At 44.3% G+C, this 25,740-nt stretch overlaps 1 protein-coding gene across 2 annotated transcripts in view; it reads right to left on the reverse strand.

Annotated features, from left to right (window-relative positions):
- LOC122792214 (protein argonaute-1) overlaps positions 1 to 25,740 on the reverse strand; it is a 1,920,205-nt gene that overhangs the window by 1,755,859 nt on the left and 138,606 nt on the right. For both annotated transcript variants that reach the window (XM_044059955.1, XM_044059956.1), the window contains exon 2: positions 22,489 to 22,669. In XM_044059955.1, the coding sequence (XP_043915890.1) occupies positions 22,489 to 22,669 (181 nt within the window). The remainder of the gene's footprint in view (positions 1 to 22,488; positions 22,670 to 25,740) is intronic.

Raw genomic sequence — 25,740 nt, forward strand, 5'->3', positions numbered from 1 at the left:
TAATTGATACAGAAACATTGGCAAACAGATTAAAACCAACAGGTCAGGATATTTCACAAATTGTACATTTACAGGCACAATGGTTACCTAACCATATGGACAACACAGTAAAAAACATTTTCAAAAGGATTTCTTACAGAACTTCAATGACTAATTAGCAGATTACGGTTTGATGTTAATGTTACTAAATTTGTAGACTGGACCAAGTGCACTTCATGGTCTTTGCATGTACAAACGCAAAAAAATTCAGTGTAGATAAAATTAATGCCCAACTATGAATGTATGTAGAAAGCAGTGTTTGAAAAATGAATCCCAAGTACTGATTGGATTGAAATGCATGGGCAGCAAACCATCTGCACAAATGCATACTGTAGAGGAAAATTGCTGTAATCAAACAAACTAGATTCCTGCTTTTATGTATATATTACTATATTTACCATCTGTAACACCGTTTCTGCTTCTGTAGTAATTGATGTTTAAATATTTTTTGTATCTCGGAGCTTTTCTCCCCGGGCCTCCACTGAAAATGGGCTCTTTTAGGCCCAGTGGACTTATCTCAGTAAACAAATGCAATAAATAAATAAAAGTTACACAATACTTTTGAACTTGTTACATTATGTGTCAAATTGCAGTTTTACCACTAGTTTTTGGACCACCATTCTATCCGTACCAGTATTTAGTTACCCCAGCTAGTTTTTGAGAGTTTTATTTTGTAAATCAGTATAATTTCCCTCTCGAGGCACTCCTTAAAATGGAGAACATCGATATCTGTGCAGTGACTGAGACCTGGTTCAAGGCTCCAGAGAGCACCCCTGCACTACCAGGCTATAACTCATACCACACTTTTCGTCCATGTAACCTGGACCGAAACACCAAAGGCGGAGGTGTGTCCACATTCATTAAGGATATCCACTGCTCCAGGCTAGTTGCTCAGCATAATGCATCCGAGGTTATCCAAGTGCAACTAACTCTGGGCAAAACTGCAATCCAAATTGTAGCTTGCTACAGATCCCCCACCATGCCCTAGGATTCCCACTCCTCTTTTCTTGATGTACTGGAAAATATTAGGGTTCAACCAAAAACCCTAATAATGGGCAACTTCAACTACCCCACCATTAAATAGGAAAACTACTCGTGTACCAACTCCTTAGCTCAACACTTTCTGGAATTCAAAAACTGCAATGCCCTAGATCAACTTACCACACCCCCACCAGGGGCAACAATATCCTAGACATAGTCATTACCAACATGAGTGACCGGTGCTCCACACCTGAAGTCAACTCCTCATTGGTCCGATCCGACCCATAAGCTTATCACCCTTGATATCCACATCCCGTTCCCCACCCCCCATTAAGGAAACTACAGTAAAAAAAATTCTCCAAAGCCAACTTCATGCTTAAGACAGAAGTGGTGAACTTCATGACACCCATGCAGATGGACAATACAGTTACAACTGCTGAATCCTACACAAATCCCAGGAGTGGAGGAGCTCCCTGGTCAGCCTCAGTAAGAAGCTGAGATACCTTACAAGATCCTCCAAAGCTAGCTACGAAAACAAAAAAATCGCCACTAAATCCAAGGACAACCACAAAGCATTCTATAGCTATGTCAAGAATCTAGATGGCAACACCCAGATCTTCTCTGAGTTACAGCACAAAGGCATGAAAATTACAGAACCAACTGATATTGCCAACATCCTGGCAGATCGGTTCAGTGCTAACTTTACCCCGCTCTCATCCCCTAAAGGGCCCATATATATACAGAAAGACTGCAGAGTCCCTGTAATCACAACTACGCAGGCAAAAGCTGCACTCTCTAAAGCCAAAAACACAGCATCCATAGGACCGGACAACATCCCAGGCTGCGTTTTACACGAACTTCAGAACGAACTGGCTCCCCACTTAAGCACTATGTTCAATAATAGCCTCGCATCAGGCTTTGTGCCCACTGAATGGCACACAGCAACAGTTATCCCACTCCACAAAGGGGGAGCCACCACAGATCCCGGGAACTATCGCCTTATTAGCCTGACGAGCCTGGTCTGCAAGGCCATGGAACGTATCATCATGGAACTCATTAATAAAGACATTGGTAACCACCAAACTCTGGATCCCACTCAGTTCGGGTTTGTGAAAGGCAGATCATGCCTCCTGAACCTGATTGACTTCTTTGAGGCAGTCACCAAAGCCGTGGATGAGGGTAAGGTGGTTCACACAGTCTATCTTGACCTCGCCAAGGCTTTTGACACCATCCCCTATTCTGTAATTATAGCTAAACTCACTAAACTAGGTACAACTCCCTAGGTCACAAGACTGGTTACCAACTAGCTCACTGACCGAACCCACACTGTAAAACTTGCAGACTCCAAATCTGACCTCAAAGCAGTGACAAGTGGAGTACCACAGGGTTCCGTCCTGGGACCTCTCCTGTTTGGTATCTACTTCTCTGAAGTACAGGCTAACACAGAAGGCCTCTGGCTAACTAAGTTTGCAGATGACTGCAAACTAGGAGCCATAGTCAAGCCCCCAAATGATGTGGACATCCTACAGAAGGGCCTCACTGAGACAGATACCTGGTGTCAGAGCCATGGCCTCAAGCTCAATGCCAAAAAGTGCAGTGTCATCCACTTTGGTAAAAACTCTGTACCCATGAACTACCACATAGGCAGCAATATACTCAACACCGAATGAGTGATAGAGACCTTGGGACCCAGGTGGACAGTAATCTCTCCTTTGATAGTCACATCGCCACAGTAGTCAGGAAGTCCTTCTACGTGGCACACCATCATAAAAGGGTTCTCATCCAGGAAAAAGAGAGGTCATTGTTCCCCTCTACTCATCACTCATTAGACCCATTATGGAGTACAACGCCCCTTTTGGAATGTACTTCACAAGACATCTGCAGCAGCTGGAAAGGCCACAGAAGTACCTCACAAAGAGGATTACTTGCCTCAAACAAATGCCCTACACTGACCGCCTCAAAAAACTCCAGCTTTACTCTGTAGCATATCGCCTACTCCGAGGTGATCTCTGCCTAACACATAAATCTGCGTCAAACCCAGAGCTATTGTACATGCTACACCTAAAGAAATTCCAATCCCTCCAAGCTACATGCTCTAGGGACCTAAATTTTGTCACCACAATAAACAGGACATGCTGGAGGGATAGATTCCTGTCCCAGAGACTTCCTATACCCTGGAACAAGCTACCCATCTATGTCAAGCAAAGTTCTTCATTAGCACTCAAGAAAAATCTTGATGAGTGGATGGGAAATAGGAAATACACCCCGGGGATCACTTCTGTGTCTCTGCTGGACAGTGGGACAGGAAAATAACTTTCTTGGGTGGTGTAAGCTATGGAACCTTGCTGGCTAGGCTTACGTAGGCCCTTGGGCCGTTAGCCTAGTACTTACCTATGAACACTGTACCTATACAGCTAATGGACTAGTGTGTGGTCAGCACTCGCCAGTATATGAAACATGTTTTTTTTACAGCATTCAGTAAATGTAAAAATGGACAACTTTGCCTTTGTTAGAAATGTTCTCAGAAACAGCCCCACAGTTTGTATGTATTGTAACAAATCAAAGTTTACCATTTACTGAGGAATGTCACTTTGTACTGTTTTAACAACATCACTCATTTAACCTGGCATAATAAGCACGCGTTTACTCCAAAAAAACAAGGCTGTAATGCCTTTGCAATGGAATCCACAAGCATTGTCAATAATTAATGTAGGGTTGTCACTAGAATCACTGTAGAGAGAGAGTCATAAATGAAAGTAAACCGCTAACTGAACAGTTGCAAAAGGTTAATAGAACAATCGTAGTTCATGAATTAAATTCTGTATTCGTAAAAAATAAGTTGATCAAGTTAGCAGAAAAAACTGAAGCAGACCGCCCATAATTGGTAGGACATTTTTACAGGATGGCCTTCAAAAGGAAAACTGTTAGACTGGATTATACACTCAATTCTGGTAGTAATGTTTGTTATTATGCTATATGGAACTGTGTTTTAGCTTGTATCAAAAAAAAAAAAAAACTAAAAGTTTTGTTTCTTAATGTGTTTTCTGGAAAGCATGATGAAAATTATGATCTGACCAAAGAATACTTATCAATGCAAACTATTCTGTGCTTTAAAACAAAAGGGAGAACCGTTACATACATATATATTGTTGTCTTTCGGCTTTTCCTGGTTAGGGGACGCCACAGCGGAACTCCAGTCCGCTAATGATTGGTAGTAGATTTTTACATGCAGAGTTGCCAGCCTTGACGCTCAACCTTCAATGAAGGTACGCCCATTCACGCATGTCTGCACACAGAAGACGCTCTGAGAATCGAACAGGACAACGTCTTACTGTGAGGCGAAAACGCTATCGCAGAACCACCATCGCAGATGTTACATAGATATATATATATATATATATATAGATATATATAGATATATATATATATATATATATATATAGATATATATCTATCTATATATATATATATATATAAATATATATATATATATATATATATATATATATATATATATATATATATATATATATAGATATATATATATATATACATATATATCTATCCATCTATATATATATATATATATATATATATATATATATATATATATATATATATATATATATATATATATATATATAGATATATATATATATATATATATATCTATATATATATAATATATATATATATATATAATAGATATATATCTATCTATATATATCTATATATATAATATATATATATATATATATATATATATATATATATATACACACACACACACACACACACACACACTGCATGTACACTTCTGCCTGTTAGAATACATACAATAAAATAGACATTTAAATGTATGTACATTTCTGTTTGTTAGCATATATACACTAAAGGGTCAACTCTCCTTAGTTAGAAATATGCATGGTTTGGAATCCTGTGTAATACAAAATTTTCTGTGCCTGGTACAAATTTCAAGTAGAATTACACATAAGAAACCTAGGTGCAAGGAGGGCCGGAGACAAAACTTCCTAACAGGAATGACTCCCTAAAGTTTAAGACTGTCACAATTCACCTTAAAACAGAACACAAATTAGCTCATCAATGGACTTGCAAGACATCAAATGAATTCCAGTAATATTAACATCAACAGGCTGCTTTCATGGACAGGATCCAAATGGCGGAGAAGTGTACATAAAGGACATTGAAAGTAAATATTAGATCCGATTTGTTAGATCTGGTACATGTAGGAACACATCTACTTGAGGTAAATGGAGAATGGAAAGCTGTCATCCTTGTAACAAAAAACTAAACCTGAGACATTAAAGCTGTAAACTAACAGTATAGTACGTGTCATCTGTTACACAGAGAAGTTACTTTATAATTAACTGTGCATAAGTTAGTTAATACAGTGCTGAAAAAGTTAAATCAGACTTTGGTTTCAGCAAGCAACAGCAACATTCATTTTAAATAATTTTTCAATCATCAAATCCTTACCATATGGTTGAAGAGAAAAATGAAACTATTTGTAAAACAGACTAGTATAAAACTGATTTTTTTTACCATGTCCCATCACTGATCCATGAGCCCATCCCTTCCAGTCATCCTCAATGAGGCCCATATGTTCAGGACAAAAATGCCATAAGCCCACTTATTCTCTGGAATGACAACAGAAGTAAACAAAAGAACCTTTACCTTTGTGTAAATGGATGGGATTTTTCGTGCAAGCTTTACCATTTCCACCACTCATGCTCATCAGCACCCAGGAGGATGGTAACCAAATGGGTCTTCGTCACAAACAGAAAAGTGAACATGGATTGTAATCAAGTCGCCCCGTCTCCCTCCTTCTTTGTAGACAAGCACCTCTGCATCATCTCCTGCCTACACTGTCAATTCTACCATGAAGTGCATGTCTCCACACACATTTCCCATCCCTCTCCCATCAAAGGAAGGCAAGCAAGCTGCCACATACACAAGTGAACTCATCACCTGCCTCATAAATCAAGGCTTTATCCCTTTACACCAACACAAATGGCAAAATGATACTCATTTTTATGATGCAAGGCTGAGAATAACCTAACATTTTTAGTTTAAACTGGAACTAAACACTGTGCCCCCTCAAAACGAGTAAAATATCTAAAAAGCCCATTTAACCCACTGGTAAATTATACAGATCACAACTGTTCCTGGGAAACATTTGAGGATTGTTAAGTCAAACAATATTCAAACCATTCAGTAGAGGAATACCTATTGTACCTTGTTGCTTCCAATTAAAATATTAGAATAAATCTGTCATGACCTCTCTTTATCCTGGGCCAGTAATAAAGGAGCCTCAATTCTCACCACTGACACCGGTGAGAGACCATCACTAATCACAAGAATGAATTTACCGAGTTTTTCAAATGCAGCTCTGCAAACACAAATTCCCCCAAGCGCACACGGGGAACATGCGCCACTGGGATTAGATCGTCTCCCCAAATCCCAAACAAGACTCACTGTGGAGCACTCTGTCCTAGTTCCAAGCAGCTGACACACCCACACCTGGGCATCTGATTTAGAGACACAGACACACTCTCCTGGGAAAGGCGGATACAGATTTACTAGCTGTACCCCTTCTGCCCAGACTATAAGGTATCCTCACTGCCACCAATCAACTACTGTCAGGCTCTTACAGGGGTACCAAATTATACTGAGTAAAATCAATATTAACGATAATGGTAGTGTGTAACCAAAGCAGCCAGGCTTTTCAGAGTGGCAAAAGCCAAAATAAGCACAGGTACTCTCAAGACGTTAAAAGCATTCTCTACAAGACCAGCCACAATGAAAGGTATAAAAATATTTAATAAATAATAAAACAGAAAACATGAGAATATTAAATAATGTACAACAAACATTAGTTTCAATCACAGGAGAAATAAACAGTTGGACAGATTCAAACAGATACAGAAAAATACTACTAAACTAATCACACTATTTCCTGATTGTCTAAATAATAAGTGTTCCTTAGCTAACTTAATACAGCAAGGGAAGATAGGATGTTGAGATGCTTACTTCCAAAAGGTAAGGCGATGAGCTTCCAACTAACTGAACTCAACTGACTGGTAACGATCAGATTTTTTATCAGATTCCAAAGAAAAGAAAACAAGCTGCTGTGCAAGTTCCATCCTCAGTGCTGGTTAATGAATGACATCACATTTGATCACCTGACTCTAGTACAATACACATGCAGAGCTTTGCTAAGATCTGTTGCAGTATTTGAAAATTATAGAAATTTTTCAAAAAAACTCTTCCCTTCCAGAATTCTTTGTTTAAACTTATACATTTAATCAGTCACAACACCGTTGATACATTTTCACTACAAGCCATCTGTATAAGTCAGTGCAAGTCAAAATGACAAAACTATTCATAAATCTCCAGCTATGTTGGCAAATGTCACACATGCACTTGCCCTATTCTCCCTAGCATAGATGACAACCCTTCACATTATCACAATATTAAAGGTTGAAAATGGTATAAATTTTGTAGCTCAAAGTATAAAACGTATTGAAAGTAGTAGTAAAGTAATAAAGTAATAAATAAATAAAGTAATAAAAAAGTAATAAAGTAGTGCCTGGTGTTGTATCTTCATTATGCATCACTAAACTTACACAGAAAAATACATTAAACATTTTCCTAAATAAACAAAATGTCTTCAGACAGGCCAAGTTTCCAGAATCAAACCATGTGGCACTCCAACTTGTCTTGCTTTCTTCTTCAGTGATTTTTTTTTAACCAGGGTGTCACTTCTAGATTATACTGCTGAATGGTCCACTTAAAGTCAGCCAATCCTATAAACTTCTTACTTTTCTATAAAACTTTGAGGACTTGACAGTGACAAATGATTACTTGCTAAATATGGCAGTTTTCAAAGCCATTAACTGCCAAAAGAGCCTTTGGTTATCACCAGTTATACACACAACACTTTCAATCCTTTATGTTGTGGTATGCCATCTATCCATTTTCAAAGAAAGGCACCTACTGACCGACTGCTCATAAACTATACAAACTTAAAAAGCACTCCATCTGACAAATTAAAATGACCAAATGCAGATACCACAATATTAGCCTTGTATTACAGATCAGCACTTCTGAAACCCCCGGTTACCTACCACTAACTCCAAGTGACATTTTTCAGTTATTCTACTTTGTTCCACAAACCTTTGCTGATATTTGACAGACCTATCTTAAAAATTCAGATAAGTAACAAATATGACAATGTATGCAGGTCCCATTCACCTAATTTACTAGTGACTGCCCACTCCAGTCCTTTTAACGGCCTACTGCCTGGCCACTACTAAAGGTCACCTTTTGATCGTACTACTGCAATGCTAGCTTACAACATCCATTTTTCCCCTTCCACAAAATATTTTTATTTGCATCTCCCCTGACATGCCCACACTATTGAGATTGTCGTCGTAATGTCATACATTTTTTCACATTTCTGTATAGAGTCTACAAGTTCCATTAGGGTGCTAAAACAAGGATTGATGCTGCAGCATGAGAGCCTCCAAGAATTAGAATATCTAGGAACCAGCTGAAAGAGGAGCCCAAAGTCATATGATACATATCCACACATTTCTGTTTCATCAACCAAACAACCTGTTCAACAGCACTCCTGCTTGCATGCAACTGGCCCATTCATCCCACCTATGGGAGGGGCAATAGCCCGCAGACCCATTCATTTTACAGGCAAGGCAAGGCTAAAGTACAGCTGTGTACCTACCATAAATGTAGATGTTTGAGTGCATTCACTGTTGCAGTCATTACACTTGGGTTATCCTGCTGGCAGGCTACCCGCAGTCGGCCTGAATTCCGAAGTCTTGGTCCGGAGTCTGTTGCCGTCGCCTATTCCCTGACGTCAGTGTGACAGGGGTATAAAAGATGCAGCCGATGCCATTTTCTTCAGTTTTTCTTGCCCCAGATGTCAGGTGCCCCCAAAAGGGTAGGCTAAAAACATTGCTAATAAAAACATGCACTAAAATAAACAATACCTTCATCTGCAAGCAAACACGCCACATAGGTTGTATAGGATAGAGAAGTACAGATAAGTCCCAGCAAAGAAAAGGGGGATGGTGGGTGGGTAATCTGGACTGCAACAGTGAATACACTCGAACATCTACATTTATGGTAGGTACACAACTGTACTATGTTCATAGTGCTTCACTGTTGCAGTCATTACACTTGGGTTGAATCCCAAAGCTGAGGTTGGGCGGCTGGGTCTAAATAGAATTAGTAGTGGCTATAAGGCCCTGCAAGACTGCAGTGGCAAAGACTGCTCTGGATTTAGAGTAAAGAGGCAAGTGGTAGTGCTTAGTAAAAGTGTGCACTGAAGTCCAAGTTGCAGCCTCCAAAATATCCTTGGTTGGTACACCTCTGAGGAAGGCTGCTGAGGTGGCTGCTGCCCTGGTAGAATGTGGTCTAATGCCCTTAGGCACAGATTTACCATGTTGTGAATAGCAGAAACGAATGCAGTGTCTTATCCATTTTGAAATAGTCTGCTTTGAGATGGCCTTTCCTTGTGATCCTGCAGCATATGCCACTAAAAGTTCAGTCTTTCTGAAAGCTTAAGTTTTGTCCAAGTAGAAGCGTAGCTGTCTGTGTATGTCCAAAGAATGCAGAAATCTCTCCCCTTTATTCTGTGGGTTTGGGTAAAAAGTAGGCAAATGAATGGTTTGGTTAAGAGCTACACTGGACACTACCTTAGGCATAAACGTTGGGTTTGTCCTTAGAGAAACCCTGTCCGGATGGAAGATAAAAGGTTCCACAGCCATTAATGCCTGGAACTCTGAGACTCTTCTTGCTGAAGTTATTGCTAGGAGCAGAGCTGTTTTCCATGATAATAATTTTATCTCAGCTGTATTGGCTGGCTCAAAAGGAGGCAGTGTGAGTTTTTCCAAGACAAAATTGAGGTCCCATGCAGGTATTGCTTCTCTCCTTGGAGGTCTTATGTTTTTGGCGCCCCTGAGTAACTGCCTAAGCAATGGATATGAAAAAATAGGCGGGTCTGCATTGTAATGAGCTGAAATGGCAGAGGCATGGATCTTAATTGATGAGAAGGATAGGCCTTTGTCCAGCATCTCAGTTAGATATTGTAAAATCTGAGGAATATTTGGAACAAGCGAGCCAGTTCCTAGTGCCTGGTTCCAAGCACAGAATCTCTTCCATTTTTCTGCATAAGATTTTCTGGTACTGGGCCTCCTGGCCTCCAAAATGACATCCATGACCGCTTTAGAGAGAGATGTATTCTGAATGGTTACAGTATCCGCCATGCAGCTAGATTTAGAGTTCTGAGTTGGCTGTGCAGGATCTGATTGTTTTGTTGGGTCAGTAAAGGAGGAATTTGAGGCAATGTCCAGGCTGGGCCTTGGGACAACCTCCTTAGGATTGGGTACCAGTGTTGGCGTGGCCAATCCGGGGCAATCAATCATTTGTGGCTTCTCTTGTCTGACCTTTAGGAGTACCTTGGGGAGGAGAGGCAGTGGAGGAAATTCATATACTGTAAGGTTATTCCAGCTGAATAACAGAGCATCCACTTTCCATGCTTGTTTGTGATAAGTCCTTGTGCAGAGTCTCTAAAGGTGGCAGTTGTGAGGGGAGGCAAAAAGATCTATGTCTGGGCGTCCCCATTTCCTTATCATACTGAAGATTTGTGCATCTAGTTTACACTCGTGAGGGTCCATGAGGTTTCTGCTTATTTCGTCTGCCAGAGCATTTGTTTTTCCTGGCAGGAATTGTGCTTGCAGGTGTACTTGGCAAGTCAATGCTGTATTCCACAAAATCATGGCTTGTCTGCAGAGGGGGTAGGAATGCGTTCCCCGCTTGTCCACATGACTGTGGTGTTGTCCGTCTATCAGCAGCTGCCCTGGATGAAGTAGGTCCTTGAAAGCTGTCAGAGCATTTTGTACAGCTAGCATCTCTTTTTGATTGGTGTGTAGATGCCTTTGGCTTCGGGGCCATGAGCCCTGAATACATTTTTCTGCCATGTGGGCCGCCCAGGCATAATCTGATGCATCTGTTAGGGTTTGCCTGGCTGTGGGTAAAGTGAATGACTGTCCCTTGTTGTGGTGACAGGCCTGTGCCCACCATCGAAACTCCTGTTGCAGGCAGGGAATGAGTGAAATTAATGATTCCAGGCTGTGGCAATGTTGAGTCCAAACACTTTTTAGGTACCATTGTAGTTTCCTCATATGCAGTCTTGCATATGGAATTAGCAGAATGCAGGAGGCCATGTAGCCCAGAGCCTGCAGATTTTTTCTTGCAGATAACTGGGTCTTTGTTGACATGTTTTTGAAGTAAGAAGTCAGTTGCCTTTGTCTGGCGTGAGATAAGTCATCTGGGCAGTTGTATTTAAGCTTGCACCCAGGAATATTATCTCTTGAGAGGGTACTAGTTTTGATTTCTTTTCGTTTACTATGTACCCTAGGCAAATTAGTAATCTTTTTATAAACACCAGATGCTTTAGTAGAATGTCTTTGGCCTCTGCTTGAATAAGGCAGTCGTCCAAGTAGGGATATATTTGAATTCCTCTGTCTGCAAAATGCAATTACTGGTGCCAGGCATTTTGTGAAGACCCTGGGTGCAGCACATAAGCCAAAGGGCAGTGCAGAGAATTGGAAGTGCATTCAGCCAGCTATGAATCTGAGGTATTTTCTGCAAGGTTGTCTAATTGGGACATGCAGGTATGCCTCTGAGGTCCAAAGTTACAAGCCAAGCCTTTTTGACCAGCACGGGCAGAAGCTGCTACAGTCTCAACATTGTGAATTTCGGAACGTCCAGAAAAGTATTTAGAATAGACAGGTCCAGAATCGGTCTAAATGCTTTGTCCTTTCTTAGTACTAAGAAAAGTCTTGAGTAAAATCCTTGTCCCTGCTTTTCTCGTGGCACTGGCTGAATAGCCCTCATGTCCATGAGAGATGAAACTTGGTTTTGTGTCTCTGCCCATTGATTGTATGTGGCAGGTCTTACATACCTTTTCCCTTTGGAAGGGTGCGAAAGTGGAACCTGTAGCCCTGAGAGACTATATTTAAGACCCATTTGTCCTGGGTAATCATGTGCCAATTTTGTGAAAAAAGTGCTAGCTTTCCCCCTAAGGGTGCTGCCAAAAAAATAATGCTTGGCATTGGCAGACGGAAGTCATTGGGACTGTTTCCTATATGGCTGTGATTTGTCTTCTCCGCTTTTGGAGGTTGAAGCACCCCACTGTTTGGACCTGTATGAGCCCTGGGGCTGGTGTCTGCCTCTAGGGCGTCTGTACCTGCCTCTTTGTGGCCTGTCTGACACGGGAAAGGACCAATTTTTTAAAAGGCCAGCTCCTGCTAAATCTGGGTGGCTGCACCTGTAAGAAATCCTTCACTGTCTGCATAGATTTAGCTTTATCCTCCATTTTCTTTAACACCTCTTCTGCCTCAACACCAAACAAAGTATCATGCTGTAATGGAGCATCCAATAATGTTGCTTTAACATGATCAGGCAGAGTCTGTTCCTTTAACCAAGCATGCCTTCTAATGACAGAGCCTGTTACAGCGGCCCTGCAGGAGGCCTTCAGTGAATCATAACCACATTGCAATAAGAAGTTATGTACTCACCATAACGTTCCATCTGAGTAGGTGACTTCATTTGTCTGCAACCTTTGGGTCTTGGATCCGAACTCTGATCCGAGCCGGCAACTTATTCATAGCTTAGAGATCCGAGCTCCTAGCTCCTCCCCTTACCCATAATCCCCTGCCAACCCTGACTGACCTCAGATCAAGTTTGCCCGTATACAAAAAAGCCGAAGGCTAATACATCCTGAAGGATATAATAGAAGGACATACAGGAACAAGAAAATTTCTGAGGGCCAGGGGGAAGGAGGGGGGGGGGGGGATGGTTGCAGACAAATGAAGTCACCTACTCAGATGGAACGTTATGGTGAGTACATAACTTCTTAATCTGAAGTAGATACTTCATTTGTCAGCAACCTTTGGGACAGAGTCCCCAGCTACCTGAATCTTGGGTGGCCATCATGGACGGATGTTCCGGAGCACTGCAGAGCCAAAGGACGCTCTCCCTCTGGAGATGATGTCCAGCTTATAATGGTTGATAAAGGTATGAGATGAGGCCCAAGTGGCCGCGGAAGAAATATCATCCAGTGGAACTCTAGATCTAAAGGCTGCAGAGGTAGATACAGAACGAGTAGAGTGCGCACGAATTCCCTGAGTTGCAGGCCTCCCAGAAGTGTCATAGGCCAAGAGAATACACTGAGATCCATCGTGATAAAGTGATCTTAGAGACAGATTTACCTAGGTTAAATTTGGAAAAGGAAATGAACAACTGGTCGGATTGCCTATGACCAGCAGTCCTGTGAATGTAGAAGCGCAGTTGTCTGTGCACATCTAAGGAGTGAAGTTTGTATTCTCCCTTGTTCTGATACTTAGGGAAGAAAACTGGTAGGTTAATGGACTGACTGATACTGGCCTCTGAAGCCACCTTGGGAAGAAAAGAAGGATTGGTCCGGAGGTACACTCTATCCTGATGAAAAGCCAAGTATGGGGGTTTCACACAAAGGGCCTGAAGCTCAGAAACTCTTTTCGCCAAAGTAATAGCGACTAGGAACGCCGTTTTCCAAGAAAGGTACTTAAGCTCGACCGAGGTAGCTAGTTCAAAAGGGGGAGCTGTCAAGGCCTGTAAAACTAGAGCTAAATCCCAAGGGGGTACAATTTCCCTGATAGGAGGTCTGAGCAAGAAAGTACCCTTGAGAAAGGACTTGCACAATTTCGCTGTAATCAAGGGGCCCGATTCATGCCCCACATGGTAATAAGAAATAGCTGCTAGTTGTACCTTGACCGTAGAGCAGCTAGCCCCCTGATGGAAGAGACCTGTAAGGAACTCCAAGACAGACGGTAATGGGGCTGTGAAGGGGTCTAAGTTATTATTCTCCGCCCAGAAGGAGAAGTGCTTCCACTTACTACAATAGACTTTCCTAGTGGAAGGTTTATGTGCTGCTACGAGAATGGCTTTAACCGGTGAAGAGATTCCAGGAGTCCTGACTAGGAGTGGAACTGGAGCAGCCATGCTGTCAGCTTGAGGTTGTCCAGATTCGGGATCGGGAGGTCTAGGGGATGAGATATTAGATCCGGGAGGGGATCTAGAATCCAAGGCGGAATTACCAGGTGAGACCACAGGTAGGGGAACCACGTTTGACGAGGCCAGAATGGGGCAATGCGGATCACCCTTGCTCCCCAACCGACTGGCTTTCTGTATGAGTTTCAGCATCAGGGGCAGAGGAGGATAGGCATAAAGTAGACCGGGGGGCCAAGCATGCACCAGAGCGTCTCTCGGGGATTCCCAGACGGGGGGAAGTAGAGGGAAATAACTGTTGCATTTCGTATTTGAGGGAGAGGCGAAGAGATCACAACAGGGTTGCCCCCACACGGCAAAAATTCGCTTCACTACCTGGGGGTTGAGAGACCACTCATAAGGGGAAAGAAGGGTGCGGTTGAGTCTGTCTGCCAGTATGTTGGACCGTCCCGGAATGTGCGTTGCAATAAGAAAGCGGTTGGAAGAAATCGCCCATTCCCACACTCTCATGGCCTCTCGACAAAGAGAATAGGACCTGGTTCCCCCCTGTTTGTTGATGTACCAGACCACTAACATGTTGTCAGTCTGTATCGCAATAGTCCCTACCGGAAGAAGGTTCTGTAGTGCTCGCAACGCCAATAGCACTGCCCTCATCTCCAGGACATTGATATGCAAGGAGGTCTCTGTGTCGTTCCACGTGCCTTGGACTGTCTTGCCTGCGCAATGCCCCACCCCCACCCGAGGCGAGAGGCGTCCGTGGTCACCGTGGTGAGGGGAGGTGGTGTGGAGAAGGGACGTCCCGTATGGAGATCCGGGGATTGGAGCCACCATACGAGAGCCGTCCTGCACACCTTGCTGATGGAAATAGGATGGTGCAGGGGGTAACGATGAAACGACAATTGGACTTGAAGGGTCCATTGCAGTACCCTCATGTTCAGATGAGCCAATGGCAGAAGAGTAATTGCTGCCGCCATGGAGCCTAGAGCCCTCAGGACCAATCCCACCGGTGGAGCTGTAGATTGGAGGATGGCCTGTACATGCAGCCTCAGGTTCTGAAGATGTTCCACGGTCAGAAATACTAGGAGATTTCTTGTGTCCAATTTGGCCCCTATAAACTATCACCTGGGTAGGAGCAAGAGAGGATTTGTTCATGTTGATGGTGATGCCCAGCTGGGGGGCCAGCCGGAGGAAGAAGTCCCTCGCTGAGCAAAGTAGATGACTTGTCGGGACGGTCAGGAGCCAGTCGTCCAGGTATGGAAACACCTGCATTCCCTGGAGTCTCAGGTGGGCCGCTATCACTGCTAATACTTTGGTAAACACCCTGGGGGCTGTGGTGAGACCAAAGGGAAGGACCCTGAACTGGTAGTGACTGGCTCGTAGCCGGAAGCGGAGAAACCTCCTGGATAGTCTGTCCATAAGAATGTGGTAGTACGCATCCTTGAGGTCTATAGAGGACATCCAGTTGTTCTCCCGAAGTAGGAGAATGGATTGAAGATTGACCATTCCGAATTTTTCTTTCATTACAGACAGGTTCAGAAGGGAGAGGTCTAGGATTGGTCTTAAGTCCCCCATCTTTTTTGGCACCAGAAAGAACCTGGAGTAAAACCCTACTCCGAGCTGGTCTGGGGGGACGGGTTGGATGGCTCCTTTTTCTAGCAGCTGCTGGATTCTCTGCAGCTGCTGCCTCCCTCTGATCGGGTGGTACATCGGGGAGGCTTTTGGATCTGGGGACATGAGATATGGGAATCTGGTACCTCTGGATATGATACGAAGCACCCAGCGATCCAATGTGATGGACTCCCAAGCTGCCAGGTGCTTCGAGAAACGCCCCCCGACTGCCTCCAGAGTGGAGCAGTCGGGGAACCCCTCAGGGTTGTTGCGTGGGCCGGTCAGTGAAAGGTTCTCTGGACCCAAAATTCTTCGGGGCCCCTCTGCCTCTAGGGCGGCGTCCTCCCTGTCCTCCTCTGCCACGGAAGGACTGGTTGTCCGGAGCAGGCTGGGAATGTTGCGATTTCCGGAACCACATCTTCTTCTGTCCCTTTTGGTTCTTGGAGAAGGACCTCTGGGGAGCGGAGAAGCGGACTCCGACAGCAGACGTCTTCCCGTCCTTTTCGCTCTGGACTAAAGTCTCGTGAACGGTCTTGCCAAATAAGGCAGAACCATCAAAAGGGGCATTTGCAAATGACGCCTTAAAAGGGTTCCGCGAAGTCACAATGCTGGAGCCAGGCCTGGCGCCTCATGACTAGACCTGCTCCACTGGCTCTAGCGGCTCCCTCTGTAGCATGGGACAACAACCACATAGAGGTATTGGATTTCGATCTTAGAGTGGCCATGCGAGTGGAGTACAATTGCTTGTCCTCTGCCGATATGGACTCCGGGGGGGGGAAGCAGCGTACTCTTTGATAAGGTCTCGCTGCATCCTTATAACGTGTGCCATATAGTTCAGAGACCTTACTGAGAAGGTCACTGAACTAAAAACCCGCTTCCCCAGGCGATCCATCGAGCGGTACTCTTTGCTCGGTAGATGGACAGAGGGACTCTCCTGAGCTAATTCCATCTTGGTGGCTGCCGCCGTCAACATGGCATCTACGGGGGGACCCTTGCTCCAGTGGGATCTGTCCACAGGGGGGCTCAGAAATCGATCGGGGCATTTGGGAACTGGCTCCACAGTGTCTGGCTCCTTCCACGCCCTGGTGGTAATAAGGTCCACCAGGGGGTCGGGCGGAGGGGACACCCAAGAGGTAGACTGTCCTGCTTCGAATGCCTCCAGGAACACGTACTCATCGGAGGAAGCCTTGGGGACAGACCACCCCCCCTAATCCTGAGCATTTCCATAATGTCTCCAAAGGAGACATCTTCGGGGCTGACCTAGGGGAGCCTTCCCCTTCATCCAAGTCCGTGTCTTCTGTTAAGGACTCGGGGGAGTCCACATGTCTCCTCTTACACTTGTGCTTATGAGGCACATCCTCGGGGGGGGGGGGCTGTCAGAGGAGGTCTCACCAGCAACAACCTGTTCCAAGGGAACAACCTGAGACATTGAAGCAGGCTGTCCCTGAGGCCGGGTGATGGAAGCCTGACTCAGCCGAGAGGGAGTGCGGGGTGGAGCCGAAGCAAGGGCCGGGGGTCCGGATGCCCTCAACAGAGCCCTCTCCACTGCATCGAAGGCCAAGGGGGAGTCTCTCTCTCTCTGGGATCCGAATGTCGACTCCCACTCGGATCCAATGGAGGGATCGGAACCGGAGCAGAGACCATCAGATCCGAAGGACCCGTGTGCTCCGACCCGGATGGAGCCGAAGGCACACAGAATCCCACGGATCCGAAGCTCAGCCCACGGCTCCGAGAGCTCGGATTCAACAAGGAAGGACCCGACAGACTCGAGGGCAGAGTTGGATCCGAAGTACCCAGTACTGTTGGCGCCGACCCGCCCCCGGCTCCTTACGCTCTGAACCCGAAAAGCGGTTCGGAGAAGGAGCTATCGGGGCAAAAAAAGGTGTTGAGCTCCCCCCAGAAGGGTGGGAGGCATGAGCACTCCCATCTGCAGCTGGGCCTGGATGAACCTTCGCATCATCCGGTCCAAGTCCGCATCCGAAAGGCTGTATTGTAGATCTCGAAGAGGCCACAGAAGCGGGCCGGGAATGCCACCTCGATGACCTCGACGGAGATCGGGTCGTCTCCCCCTCAGGTCCCGAAGAAAAGCAGGGGGATCGGAGCAGAGGAGGAGACCTGGAAGCCGTGGAGGGAGAAGCCCGCTTAGCTGGGGGGGGGGGGGCCGAAGCGGAGGCCTCGGCCCGCCGCTTGTGGTGCTTCTCCCTCCTGGCCTCCCTCTCCTCCGGCGCTTTAGTGGGAGTTTGAGTCCCGGCCGGAGGGAGGCAGGAGTGGCCGCCACCAAGGACTGGGGTGGCGACACGGGAGTACCGGAGGCCGAAGCCGGATCCGGGGGGCAAAAGTCCCGCCAGGATCAGCTTCGACCTATGGTCTTTCAGTGCCCTGGGGTTGAACCCTGCACAAATAGAACACCCAGAGGAGAGGTGTTCAACCCCAAAGCACCAAACACATAGAGTGTGTCCATCCACCGGTTAAAGCTTATGGCCACACTCTGTGCACTTTGAGAAAATAGGCTTTGGGGCCTCCAACATAGTAAAAAAAAAAAAAAAAAAAAAAAAAAAAGATTTAAAACTAAACTACCTCACACAGACCAGGCCCCAACACACAACAGTCCACACACATACTACACACCAGCGAAGGAGGGGGAGGAATTACACTAAAAAGGGAACCTAACCACACACAAACAGTTTACTACAAACAACAAGTGAGTTATTTGAACAAAAAACTGTCACTTAACTACCACACGCCAGGAGCTCAGGAATCTAGAAGCATATGCAAGAGCGGCAAACTTGATCTGAGGTCAGTCAGGGTTGGCAGGGGATTATGGGTAAGGGGAGGAGCTAGGAGCTCAGATCTCTAAGCTATGAATAAGTTGCCGGCTCGGATCCGAGTTCGGATCCAAGACCCAAAGGTTGCTGACAAATGAAGTACCTACTTCAGATAGTATGTTTTCCGACTTGTTCAGCTGCATGCAATAAATCCTGCAATTCCTTATTCTCAGCACATTCAGAATTTATCAACATTTTCTGTTTTAACAGAGACATTAAATATTGTTGATATTTAAGCATATGAAATTGACAATTTAAAGCCCTTACAGCCAAGGTAGCAAAAGTGTAAACCTTTTTCCCCCATCTGTCCAGTGCCCTAGAATCTCTATCGGAGGGGACAGGGTTCTTTGCAGTAGCAGCTTTGACCCCTCTGGGACCCTGTGAAATAGTTTCTGGGTCAGCAGCAGGGTTCTTGTATAGAAATTTATGAGAATCTGGAATCCTGTAGTATCTGTCAGGCTTAACAGGTGCAGGAGGTAAAGGGTCGGGAGACAGGCCGGACTCTGAAAAGACCATCTACAATGTCTAGAACAGGAGGAATAGCAAGAGGTCTGTGCTGAGGTAGTAAAAGAAAGTCTGAGCCTTTTCTTAGAATCAGAATAATCTTGGCTCTCCGAGTGGCAATGCTCCCTCATGGTATGCAAGGTTTTCCCAAATGAGTAATCCTCAGGAGGAGAAGCTGAAGGAATAGATTCTTCAGCATCAGAATCCTCATAGGGAGGAATAGAGTATCCCTGTTCTGAAGAGGAGTCAGAGGAAATGGAAACCTTCTCAGAGGAATCATATCCAGTGTCTTGCCTAGGCCTCTTATCAGGAGGGGGATGGGAACCCCTGATCAAAGTAATTAGGTCTTCGGCCATTTTGAGCATCTGTTTCTTAGGCATGGAAGTCTGTCCTGGAGAGTGCTGTACTTGTTTGTCTTTAAAAGTGTTTTAGTCTGTCTTTGATGCTGAAGTTGGCTTGATATAAAGCTGTGTAGGTCTGAAAACACAGTCAGAAGCAGATGCCTGCTCAGCGGCTCCAGACCCATCTGAGGGATTAGTTTCCGAAGGCCCAATACCTTGAGTATCCAGAGGCCTAGCTGTCTCCACGTGGGAGTTGGAGGTGGCCCGTGGCTCTGAGGTAGCGGGTGTCAGGGGCTGCGAAAGCTCCTCACCGAGAACCAGCAAACTGGCGATTGGCCTAGAAGAGGCTTCATCGTCGGTTTTGGACCTCGGATGCCTGTCTTTCTTTTTCCTTGCGCTTTTTATGAACTCTGGTCGTCGGCTGATCCAACTGCATTATGTAGTTAAGCCTTCGGCCAAAGTAATGAAAAGCAAAATCGTACCGACGCTTAGTGCGTCGGTTAAATCTAGCACAACACCGACAACTAGCAATGTCGTGGTCAGGGCCTAGGCAAGAAATACAGTAAGAGTGAAAATCCTTATGAGGTATTTGCTTCCCACAAGAAATGCAATTGTTAACTTTTTCTGATATCGGTCTGGAGCAAGAAAAAAAAGTTTCCCCAATGGGGTACTTAGCTTTATAGAAGACTTCGGATCTGAAATTCAATTTTGAAAATCTCAGGAGTCGACCGACCGGCACTTGTGAACTGCTTTTGCTTCGGGCACTGCACGGCAAGAAAGACTGAAGAAAATGGCGTTGGCTGCATCTTTTATACCCCTGTCGCACTGACGTCAGGGAAGAGGCGACAGCAACAGAGGCCGGACCAAGACTTTGGAATTCAAGCGGACTGCGGGTAGCCTGCCAGCAGGATAACTCAAGTGTAATGACTAACAGTGAAACACGATGAACATCTGGTGCATTCATTAGCCAAGAAGCAGATTCTGATGCAATGCAGTGGATTAGTTTAACTGTCAAATAGGCAGTCCACTATTCCCAACTTAACCTCTCCTCCACAGTGATCAGTGGCCAAAAAACAATGCTGCTCTGGAAAGACAAGCATGCCTCTGCTTTTCTCCCCAAAATGGAAGCGTGTAGCCACTAGGACTCAATTTCTCAGTTGTGTCCTGCAATACCAAATCATATTAGCAATAAACAGCACTGCAAATGAGTCTGGCCATAACCCTCCCTTAAGACTGGTAACTACTTCACACAACTTTCCTGGTCTTTCCAGAGACCTGAGCAGCCAAATTAACTTTACCTAGGGCAAACTGGGGCCTTTATCCCTCTAAGCTACATGGCCAAGCATACCTCTCAAACTTCTTAATGCAAGAAATCTGGAACTGCCAAGTCATTCTTCTAATACACCAGAAACATAGCACTTTGAAAAAAAGATCTATACACATGCAGTTTTCTAATGGTGATGCTACCTCCTGTGTGTCTTAATCCATCTTCCTAGCTGCTTTCTCATTTGTTTACCTTTAGCAATCCTGGTAAGACCAAGTAATCCACAAACTAATGTTTCTCTGACTGGCTAACCAGAACATACTAATATAAAAGAAGAGTCTTTTCTTTGCTTTCCTCATCCATCTATGAAAGTTTTTACCTTTCACTTTTGACTGGCTCTAATCTCTACACTTCAAACATGAACCAATATGTTTGTCGGCCAATTATTGTCAAATGGATTGCGTCTTCCCCCCAACACAAGAACATCAGGTCCAAGAATGTAGCTTCCCAGAAGGCTTCACTACCAGCTAAGGCCCAACACATGTTTAACAAACTGATCCTGTGTTTAAACGCAGCTACAGAAATGCATTCCAGTTTACCAATGCCATGCCAACAGTGCCATCCCTTTCCTCTGCCTAACCAAGGAAAGAGTCTACCATTTTGTTTTTCTTTTGAACCACAGGCAGGATTTCTACATAAAATTCCTGCACAAACTAGCCTGTCACTTGTCTCCACTGTGACCAAGGGTACAGTCTTGTCCTGTAGCCTGCACTAGGATTGCCTTATCTTTTATGCAGGAATATATATTCTAATTCCACCCTGACTCTCCATCTACAAACTCTGCATTCCATTTATCCCAGTCATGACTCACTGTACAATGCTTCTGCTATTGACATTTCAACGCAAGTCAAAACAAGTCTTACTTTTCAGATTGTGGCCATAAACTATGATATAATTGGCACTTGCGTGCTTTGTGTAATTTTATCCTTGCACATAAATTCTGCTTTTTCCTCCACTGTCAAGTCTTTTTGCTGTACCTGTATGCATCACTAACTAACCTTATTTTTAAGGTGGCAAGCTAGAATTTCCTGAAGTTTTAGTGTGCAGACCTTCTACTAACAAAAGTTAAAATGTTTCACAAAAATCCCTATAATTATCCACAAAGATGCCCATCCCACCAATATCAGCCTGCAGTCTCAAGATGGATTTTAAAGTCCAAGAAAGTTAATACCATAACTGCTACACTAGATGTTCAATCATTAAATGCTTACAATCATTCTAAGTGCCCCATCACACCCAAAGCCGGATCAAACCGTGCTTCTAAGAAAGTGTTCATAAATGCTAATTTTGACTCCTTTCAATTTCCAGCTCCTGCACTACTCTGATTCTTTCCCCAGCCAGGTCATCTGACTCGGTCATCAAGCTACCCATTTCTCTGCAGCAAATCCTGTAATCTACAGAATGCATTCCTGCCAGTCGCCTATGGCTAATGACATAACACTCTGCAACCTTGTCCTCGTTTACTGAATCCTTCAAGCAGCAGCACTTAATTCTGTCTGATAACACTTACCACTCTCATGTGGTGGCTTTCTCTGAAAGGTTAGAAGTAACTTCCTCAGGTGTTAGTCGCCACTAGGGGATACAATCTTATGATGATCCAGTACAGCATACTAATTGTGCCTTCAGCTCAATAATGACCCCCTTGGGACCTCGTTATTTTCTCTACCCATCTACTAATGCATCCAGAGAAATATAAAATGCAACAACTAAAACTAGAAATAGGATTACTAGTCACACTAAAAAATTCATTAGCCACAGAAAAGGCACTTACCGATTCACCCTCCGTGGACATTTGTCTGGCTTAATATCCACTTCATAATGGTAAACATCAATCTTAGGAATGTCCACTTCAAAGTAGTTCGCAAGGAGCTTGATTGGCTTCCCAACAGTTCCTATCCCAGGCCTCCGAGGGGCTTGAAACACTTGCTGCAGGGGTGGCAAGTAAGTGCCAACTACAAAACAAAGACATTGTCAACTTACGTAGGTATTTGTGATTATTCAAAATTACCATTCTTACAATGTAATAACACTACTTAACCTCTTCTACACTATATCATATGCCCAAATACACTATATGATGAATTATCACAAATTCATTACTGGTCAGAAATGATATTCAGTTGGGCATGGTGACTGTTACTATCACTCTAGTAGAAATGTTGCACTATAGGTTTAAATAAGCACCAAATAAAAGGACAATCTATATAGAACCTTTTATGAGTCAACATACTGCATAGGTGGCAGTGATGCAACAAAGAATACTCCCCCCTTCTCCTAACCCCTTTAGTTCACTGCACTCCCTGTTCACACAGGGGCAAGACAAAAGAATAAACTCCTACTCAAAGTACAGTTTACTCAGACAGGAAGTATGCAAGGAAAACATTTGGGGTTTGAATCCCAAATGAGAGCTAATGTGCAGCATTCTGAACTAATCCACTGCCACTAGACTAACCAGAGCCACTGAAGAGAGGAGTGTAAAGTTATCCCTTAAAACCCCTTTTTCCTTTCTGCTAAGAAACCCCTAGCACAATGATTAAATTTAAATCACGCACACACAAAACACTTCTGCTCAATACTTTCCTTTATTTCCAAGATTCAAACTTTCTAAGAAAGTGTAAAGAGAAGGCTTTTTCTGCATCTGTGTGTCTGGGTTTGTAATTTGATCTTTATCAATCACCAGGCTAGAAGTTTTCCAGCCGAGAAGAAAACAGGGCTCTCAAGGGAAAAAGTACAGTTGTGTACACTTACCATAAATGTAGATGTTAAAGTGTATTCACTGTTGCAGTCATTACATTTGGGTTATATGCTTGCAAGTAGCCCTCAGTTAGCCTGATTAACAAAGTCTTGGGTCCTGCGTTGGTTGCTGTCTCTTCTTCTGTGACGTCAGGTCGTCGGGGGTAAAAAACATGCAGCCGATGTCATTACATCAGTTTTTCTTGCCCCAGATGTCAGATACCCCCCTAATGGGAAGCAATTAAATCTATAAAAATACAAGGTTATACCTCAAACAAAAAAGCAAATACACCAAAAAGCTTTTAAGCATTGAAAAGGAGAGAAGAGGTATAGCCAAATGAAGCCAGGGGGCTGGAGGGAGAGTAACCAGGACTGCAACAGTGAATACACTCGAACATCTACATTTATGGTAAGTGTACACAAGTGTACACAACTGTACTGTGTTCTTCGTGTTTCACTGTTGCAGTCATTACATTTGGGTTGAGTCCCAAAGCTATGGTTGGGGGGCTGGAGCTAAACAGCATTAGGAGTGGCTATGAGACCCTGCAGAACTGCAGTGGCAAAGCCTGCCCTGGATTTAGAGTAAAGAGGCAGATTGTAATGTTTTGTAAAGGTATGCAATGAACTCAAAGTAGCAGCCTCCAAAATGTCTTTGGTTGGTACTCCCCTGAGAAAGGCTGCAGAAGTGGCTGCAGCTCTGGCTGAATGTGGCCTAATGCCCTTTGGCACTGGTTTGCCATGTTGTGAGTAGCAGAAACGAATGCAGTGACCTATCCACTTTGAAATGGTCTGCTTGGAGATCGCCTTTCCTTGTGATGCTGTGGCATATGCCACTAGTAATTGCTCTCTTTCTGAAAACTTTAGTTTTGTCCAAGTAGAATCTAAGTTGTCTGTGTACGTCCAAAGAATGCAAAATTTTCTCCCCCTTGTTCTGTGGATTTGGATAAAAAGTTGGCAAATGAATTGCTTGGTTAAGGGCTACACTGGATACCACCTTAGGCATAAATGTAGGGTTTGTTCTCAGAGAGACCCTGTCTGGATAGAAAATGATGAAGGGTTCCACAGCCATGAGAGCCTGTAGCTCTAAAACTCATCTTGCAGAAGTTATTGCTAGGAGCAGAGCTGTTTTCTAAGATAAGAACTTTATGTCCGTAGTAGCAGCTGGCTCAAAAGGAGGTAAGGTGAGTTTTTCCAAGATATAACTGAGGTCCCATGCAGGTGTTGGTGTTCTCCTTGGAGGCCTTAAGGTTTTGGCTCCTCTGAGGTACTGCCTTAATAAAGGATGAGAAAAGAGTGGTGGCTCTGTATTGTAATGAGCCGAAATGGCAGAGGCATGGATTTTAATTGATGAAAAAGATAGGCCTTTGTCCAGCATCTCAGTTAAATATTGCAAAATCTGAGGAATATTTAGGACAGCTGTATCAGTTCCTTGAGCTTGGTTCCAAGTGCAAAATCTCTTCCATTTCCAAGCATAGGATTTTCTAGTACTAGACCTTCTGGCTTCTAAAATGACATCAATCACAGCTTTACTGAGAGGTGTGGTTTGTATGGCTACAATATCCGCCATGCTGCCAGGTTTAGAGTCCTGAGTTGGCTGTGCAGAATGATTGTTTTGTTGCGAAAGTAGATTAGGTATTTCAGGTAAGGTCCAGGCCGGGCATTGGGACAAGTTCCTTAGGATCGGATACCAGTACTGGCGTGGCCAGTTTGGGGCAATCAGAATAATTTTTGGTCTCTCCTGCCTAACCTTTAGGAGTACTTTGGGGAGCAGAGGCAGTGGAGGAAAGGCATATACTGATAGGTTTGTCCAGTTGAAAGATAAGGCATCCACTTTCCAAGCTTGTCTGTGATAAGTCCTTGTGCAGAATCTTCTTAGTTGATTGTTTTGAGGGGAGGCAAATAGATCTATGTCTGGGCGTCCCCATTCCATTGTTACCATGCTGAAGACTTGTGGATCCAGGTGCCACTTGTGAGGATCCATGAGGTTTCTGCTTAGTCTGCCAGAGTATTTTCCTTTCCTGGCAGGAATTGTGCCTGCAGATGAACCTGGTAAGTCAATGCTGTGTCCCACAAAGTCATGGCTAGTCTGCATAGGGGTTAAGACAGAGTTCCCCCCTGCTTGTTTATGTATCACATTGACCGTGGTGTTGTCTGTCTATCAGTAGTTGTCCCGGATGAAGTAGGCCCTTGAAGGCTGTCAGGGCATTTTGAACAGTTAGCATCTCTTTTTGATTGACATGTAGATGCTTTTGGGTTTCGGACCAGGTGCCCTGAATGACTCTTCCTGTCA

Source organism: Protopterus annectens, chromosome 1.part2, assembly GCF_019279795.1.
Source record: "Protopterus annectens isolate FY-2018-M chromosome 1.part2, PAN1.0, whole genome shotgun sequence".
In the NCBI taxonomy this organism is placed as follows: Eukaryota; Metazoa; Chordata; order Ceratodontiformes; family Protopteridae; genus Protopterus; species Protopterus annectens.